Source organism: Enoplosus armatus, chromosome 24, assembly GCF_043641665.1.
Source record: "Enoplosus armatus isolate fEnoArm2 chromosome 24, fEnoArm2.hap1, whole genome shotgun sequence".
NCBI lineage: Eukaryota > Metazoa > Chordata > Actinopteri > Centrarchiformes > Enoplosidae > Enoplosus > Enoplosus armatus.
Window position 1 is genome coordinate 6,461,692 of NC_092203.1, and position 7,677 is coordinate 6,469,368.

Sequence of the window (7,677 nt, forward strand, 5' to 3'; positions counted from 1 at the left end):
CTCCTCTCCTCGCCTTCTCCCTCCTCCTCCTCCTCCTCTTCTCCGCTCATTCATTCCTCCCTCCCTACCCCTTCCCACCTCGGGGTCTCCAGTGATTCAGCCATCAAATTTAAAGAAGGAAATAATTTAACAACCGGGAGAATTGCGCATACACACACACACACACAGGTGCATCGTTTGATGCTGGGGGTGAAGAATCGGGTAAGATTTGAGGACCTGTGAGGGACCCAGGTGGAGGCGGGGTTGAAGTGGGCCCAATTAAGGCCGTCTGAAGAATCAGATGTTTATTGACCAGGGGATACTCTTGTTGTCAGATTTACTTTTGCTTGAGATCTACATTACTGAGGTCATGACCCTGAGGCAGGTAAAAAGAAAGAAGAAACCTAGCTTTGCCTATGAGTGCAATATTATACCAACTAATAGAGCCACAATTTCAGCATATCAAAGTCAAGGTTATAAAGTAAATTTCAGACGATGCAGGATCAAGTTGGCCAAAATGCAGTTGATGAATAATTGTGCCAGAATTTGAGGGGGAAAAATAAGTTAATTGGGATGATAAGATGACAGAAAGGCCTTCTCATCCTGAGGAGTACATATTTTTAGGGGATTTTACTTTTTCAAAATATCCCACATGCATTTTCACAACTTGCAAGAATGTAAGAAACAGAGAGAGAAAATAAGAAATCAGCATAACATTGTAACTGTAACAAATGCTGTAAGAAAACAGCCAAATTCTGACAGTAACATACTGTTTCCCATTAAAACGGTACTATACTGTAGAAAACATATATCCCTATGTTACATGAACTATGTATATTCTGGCATTAATAAATAATAAAAAACATGAAAATGTGCTTTAGTTTCACAAACTGACTCTAAAGCATGAGAGTCATTGAGACTGTGGCCACATTTTAAATACAGACAAATGGAAAATTAGGACAGTATTAGGCTAATATTTTATACATTCCTCTACCTGGAGAGAAAAACCAACAAGTGTTTAATGCAAACTACAAAATATGTGATCATATATGTCATCAGCTGTTGGAGATTTATATTGTGGGCATGTGAGAGCATATTAAACATTACAGATATTAAATCTTAGGGCAGGAAACTCACATGTAAACACACAAAACTCCCATCACCTTAATATGACTCATTACCCATTATGATGTCCAGCATGAATTTGTTGTTAAAATGCGTATTATCAAGATTGATACCAGCTTAAAAGATGTGTAATTAGAAGGTTTAGCTGACTTTACAGCTATCTCAAAAAAAGCTAATTATAATCATGTTTCCATTATTTTTTAATTCTAAGAGAAATCATCAATTAAGAGCCTGACTGATAAATAACATGATCTTTTCAAGGGAGAAAACATGTCTGCCTGTAATGTTGTAATTATTCTCTTTTGCTGTCATTTGCATTTTGACCAGATTTGTTGTGTTTGCCGAGACTTCATTAAAGCCGTATTCACTGCAACGACACAACAAGCTTGTCAGTATTTTAAAATGTCTTTCAGAGGTGGAATTAATGTAAATAAACATTAAATATTGGAGGAACAGTTTACATGAGCCTGTCTTAAATCTCCTGTAAAAATAAATACTCCACCAACACATCTAACACTTACTATATATAAAATGTATTAAACTCGGCGCGAAATTGTTTCGTCTTCGACCCGAAAATGGGGCTTGGTATTTTGTAAATTACGTACAATTGCATAAAAGCGTTTTCAGTAGGCCTATTTATTCACAATTTACAAGATTTTACAACAACAAAAACAAATTCAAATTACACCGACTGACTCACATGTTTACAAGCATTAAAACTGGAAATCAATTTAAATTGCAGCCTAGAAACTTTTTTTAAACACATCTTCCACACCGCCCTCCATTTATTATACGGCTCCCTCTTTAAACAGGTTTTCAGGGTCCCTCAAACACACAGCTGGCGCCTTTAATTCCACAGAAAAGTCGGAAAAAAATAACCTTCAAAATGCACCAGCCTTCACGGATTATAATTTAAATCGTGTCAAAACTTGGCATGCTCTGTTCCAGAGAGCAGAAGTAAATCGGATGCGCTTTCCTTTAGCTCGGACAGACAGAAATCCATCACTGAAAGAAAATAAAAATAACAATAAAAAAGTTTGTTCAAAGTGATTGCATTTTTATGGCTATAACCGCCTATAATTTACAATTCATCAGCAGCCTGCGCCCACATCTAGTTTTTAAATATTTGGTTGTGGTTTGTAGTGCTTATAGTACATTTAGAGATTTAAATATGAGTCAGAGGAACCGTCCCGTTTACCGGAGTGGAGCCGCTGCTCTGGTAGTGCTGCGGGTGGAGCACGTGCAGTCTGCTATGAACGGTGGAGTCCCCCGCCGCCTCGCCGGTCGGCAGATACATGCTGATCATGTCCCGCAGGTCCCCCGTAGGGCACGGCGGCGGGGCGCGCGCGGTGGAAACCGGGGGGCTCACGCTAGGCTCAGATTTCACAAGGGACCCCAAAGTCCCTCCGATCGTCCCGGACACCGGGGAGACACCGGAGCTTTGGTGCTGGTGAGTGTAGCCGGTGATCCCGCCGTAGCCCGGTGGGGAGGCGCTCATGTAGCTCTGAGAGTTTGAGATGGGGCTGTAAGATAAGGCGCTCATGTCGTACCTGTGCACCGGCTGCGGGTTGTGCGGGTGGTGATGCGGGTGATGGTGAGGGTGCGGGTGGTGCGGGTGAGCTCCTGTACCCGGGTGTTGCGTGTATGCCAGCTGCGCCTCCTGCATCATCGCGTGAGCAGCCGCCGCTGCAGCCGCCACCTGGCCAGAGTATGTGCCGTTTGCCCAGCCGTTTACGTGCGTGGCGTAGCCCGCATTTGCCCCCGCGTGGCACCCTCCAGGGCTCTCCAGTCGCTGCCCGCCGCCCATCCCTACACCCGCAGAGGAGCCGAGGAGCCCGCCGGCCAGCGAGTACTTGTCCTTCTTCAGAAGCGTCTTGGTCTTCCTCCGCGGCCGGTACTTGTAGTCCGGGTGTTCCTTCATGTGCATGGCCCGGAGCCGCTTCGCCTCGTCGATGAACGGTCTCTTCTCCGCCTCGGTCATCACCTTCCACTCTGCGCCCAGCCGCTTGCTGATCTCAGAGTTGTGCATCTTGGGGTTCTCCTGTGCCATTTTCCTCCGCTGGCCCCGGGACCAGACCATGAAGGCGTTCATGGGTCTCTTGATTCTGTCCTGGGGGACTTTGCCACCGGCCCCCCCGCCTCCTCCTCCCGCGTGTCCCCCCGGGTTGGATGGGTTGGTCTGGGGCACCACGGGGGAATGTAAGTCCGTTTCCATCATGATGCTGTACATTCACCTCGTCTTGGTAGGACAACACTTCTCAGTCAAACACACGGAAACATTCAGACTGGCCCGCGCGCAGCTAGACCTCCGAGGAAGAGCGAGATAAAGAGTGAAAGAAACTGAGAGGGATGAAAAGGTGCTGCAGTTTCAGGATGAAATCCACGCAGAGGTAAACTTGCTCCGCACTTCCCCTTTTCGTCTTTTTTCCTGTCATCCGCGAGCGCCGAGAAGAATAGAAACCGGTTGTTTGAGCTTACTTTGGTTGAAGCTGGACTGGGAAAAGTTACCGGAGCGTGCCCGGGCCGCGCGCTTTGACAGCAGCTAAATGAGCGAGAGACGGCCAATGGAGAGGCTCGAGCGGAGACGTGATTTGCATGCAGGGGCTCGAGGTTCTGGTGACGTCGGAGCGCGAGACCTAAAAATTACTCCCTCTGTCATCTGTTTTGTGTGTGTGTGTGTGTGTGTGTGTGTAGCTACAAAACACACAACATGTAAACAGTTTAATTCCCATAATTTTGCGCACGTTCTCTGCTTCAGACAGGCTACAGTAGAGTCTGTGCCCTAATATTTTCATAAAATATTTAATAATAGAACAAACATCAATGTGACTGCAAATAAAACTTTAATGATAACGGATTTTCCCCTTGCAGCGACAGAAAACAGGTAGCCTATGTTACAACAAGGAACAAAATAAAGTCAATATAGCGGCCATTTAAAATAACCATCATAGCCTTAATAAGCCTATCATCCTCATCACCATCACATCAACAGTAAGTAGTGTACAAAAAGTACCAAACTGGGTAAACAATATTTGAGTTTTAAAACAGGCTATTGCCTATATTCACAATGAATAGTCTACCTTCAGAGCGGATTCAGGAACTTAATAACTAATACTGAAGTATCTTATTAAGCTTATTAATATTGGCTATGAAGTATTTCCTAACAAAATAAATAATTTTGAGATTTAATTGTGTGAGGTATATTAATCCGTTATATGTCATGGCATATAGCTTCTAATAATAATAATAAATCCTATATTTTTTTATTTCTCCCAGTTTTTTTGTCAAACTAAGGGCTACACAGCCTCCTATTCAGAGCCACAGGTGCTTTTCTGTTGTGCCCGTTGCTAGGAAACAGGTGACTGACGCCTGGAGCACGTGCCATTCAAAGCACCCCTTTTGTTTGTTTCACCAAAGCTGTGTGGCGAGCACGAGAGAAAGAGGGAGAGATTTAACCCCCATACAAAAAAACTACTGTAATCCCTTGATAAATGTTAGAAATATCACATCACCAGTTTTTAATGATCACATTTTAATAAACTAATGAAGTAGGATGCTGCCACCATAAAGCAGCTGCAGGCCTTCTGCAAGAGGCCCAGGGATAGCTTACATGCTCCTGTTCTTATAATGAGGATCAAATCTGCTGAGCAAGTTTCCTGAAAGATATCATTTTATTGAGTCTGTCATGATCTGTAAAGGAGCAACTGCTGTTTGTGAACAAACAATACCTGCTCAATTTAATCTTATTTAAATGTAAAAAATATATTAATACTGCTGGCCTACTATTTCTACTCCTGCTGCTAATAATAAGAATAATAATAATTAACCTAAAGCATATTCTACTAGGGCTACAACTAACAATTGTTTTCCTGATTAATTATTTTGTCTGTAAACTGAAAAATTCAAGTTGACATACTTAAATCACTAGTTTTGTCCAAACAGTCTAAAACGTAACTAAGACACACAGGAAATGTAAACATCAGAATAGTTGCTGATAATTATTTTGTCGACCGATTAATTGACTAATCGTTGCAGCTCTATATTTTACATCGTCAGTTAATAGATGCCTTGTAGAAATGTGTTAATTTCCTTGCATTTGGCTCTATTTTGGCACCATGAAGCTTCCAAGCACAGTGGAAAAGGAAGATAGATAGATATTTCATTTAACATTGCAATTTGTCGTTTGGTATTCCAGTCTCCTCCTGCTTCACTGGCTTCCCGTCATGTGGAGGATCTTTTCAGCCCTCTGGGATTATGCTCCCAAGTGGCATCTGTCAGGTGCTGCCCGCCTCTCAGCGAGCTGGTAAACTATATTGGCACGCTGGCATGGCTGGATTTTCCTCTCGCTCCCTTGTACCAGTTGGCTATAGTGCTGCTAAGTGGCTTGTATGATCTGTTTTGCTCACACTGTGACAATCTCCTCTCTTTCTGCCCCCCCCCCCCCCCCCCCCCCCAGTCCAGCACAGAAACACATGGACACACAGACACAAAGCACATTGTATGTTTGAAATGCAGAATATAAAGCATCAAGAAAATCCAGCAGAGTCTTTGTGGCGGAAATCAAATCAGCAAATTGACAGATACATTTCACATTGACCAAATAATAATATCTTGTCAGTGACCATCCTTTCCTTTATTTTCTAATGTAGTGTCTATTCATCTGTTGATTTCAGGGTAAACAGTACAGGGACTCTCTCGTTCGGTATTTTATAGACGACTTGATTGACAGCTAATAAGGAGAATCAAGTTTTTCAGGGACACGATGATGGTTTCACTTACAATACTGTCTAGAACATGTTGACCTTTTGAGAGTCGATGCCTGTGTGTTGGCTTTGTTTGATAAGTGAACAAACAGAGGGACACCGCTCCCATCCTGGCTGTTGCGCCCTCATCAGCTCTGTCAGATCACAGCTCTTTGTGTTGTTTCTTGGTTTGTGTGTGATGCTGACTTACTGCAGGTGAATTACACTCTCGAGGTAATGAGGGCCTCTCAAATGGCTCCAAACAACGTGAACGTAGTGTACCTATTTCTGAAGTTTGCTCTACTAAAAACACAATCATGCAAACCCTTGTAGTTGCGCTTTTGTTTGGACAGTCTTGACCCAAACGTGCAGTGTTTCAGGATGAGGATGGCATAATTAAAGCTTGTTTACATGCATATCAAGTGCTATTACAAAATGATTAAGGCAATAATGCAGACAAATAACATCCAGCGACACATAAGAAGTGCTGCGATTTTTAATAGCATCAAGTTCAGACATGTAAACCCTTCTGTTTAAGTTGCACATGTGCTCAGCTTTTTATATGTTGTGGAGATAGAAGGAACTGTAGTCTGACTTTTTATTATTAAAAGGAACAAAAAAGGTCTTTAAAGAACAGAAATTCCTCTTTTCCTCTCAGCCGACTGAGGGGGTGTGTCTGTGTTTGATTGACAGCAGCGTGTTGTTGGCAGTGATATTTGTAAGTGCCACGCCAGCATCTAAACAGACCTAAGTGATATTTGCAGGTTTGTTTACATACTGTTTAGTGTGCTGCAGCTGAGCAGCTCTTGAATGTTTGTTTGGTTGCTTGTTTGACAAGTTCAGGTGCAGAAGACGTGTTAATGTTTGTAAGGTGCCTTAAACATGAAGCCTAATGTGGGCATGCAATTTAATTTCAGTTGGACTTGAAGGCAGTATTCATCATTCACAAACTGCATGTACCTGCAGAATCATACAGTCACCTGAAGACTGCAGGGAAGATAAAGTGGTTTGTTCAGTTTTAAGTACATGAAACGTGTAGTTGATTTCTGAGGTTGTCCATTCTGTGTCTTCAGCAGGGACTCAGGAGATAGACGGTGACACATCAGATGCAGCTCCATGTGAGGTTCTGTCTCCACTCTGCAGACTTTCATTGCTCTAAACGCTGTGCTGCTGGGGCCAATATCTTCTTTCCATATCTGCAACAAACAATAGTTTTGATAAAGCAGATTATAAAATTTGATAGTAACAGGAAACAACACAATCAAAAATAAAATGACTTAATTGATTGATTGACCATCATTCCTTCCTCTCTGTATTTAAATATACACAGATACTAAATTTCATAACAAACCCAACTAATGCAGAAAAAATGGCACTTACTGTATGTATCATTAGAAACTCTAATATCGTATGAGTTCAAGTGGGCCAGGATTAAGATTGGCTTATTTTTCTCTTCAGAAATTTTTGCTTTTCAAGAGAAAAAAATAAGATAAATACCAGCTTCCACCTCTTCAGACCTCTAAAAATCCTTAAAATAAGTGTAATACCAAATACTTTAACCTCTCCAAACCTCTGAACATACTAAATATAATAGCAAATAAGTAAAATACTGAATACAGTCATCTTCTCAGACCTCTACAAGTAAATATAAATGACATTCTGACCCCACAGGTTAAAGCCAGCAGCACCAGCAGTGTTGAGCAAGCGTGGCCTGATGGAAATACCCAGCGAGGACTGTAACAGGCATCGTTTGGGACAGGACAGCCAGTGGACCAATGGGACAGTGCTGGAAACATTGCCTGCACTTCTGCTGCTCTGGGTGAGTTAGGTT

The 7,677-nt window shown here is 42.4% G+C and overlaps 1 protein-coding gene across 1 annotated transcript; it reads right to left on the reverse strand.

The window, feature by feature from the left end:
• Positions 1-2,269: 2,269 nt before the first annotated feature.
• On the reverse strand, positions 2,270-3,334 carry sox1b (SRY-box transcription factor 1b). The gene has a single exon (XM_070930368.1). It carries the CDS (start codon positions 3,332-3,334, stop codon positions 2,270-2,272), a length of 1,065 nt encoding a protein of 354 aa, XP_070786469.1.
• Between the last annotated feature and the right edge of the window lie 4,343 nt (positions 3,335-7,677).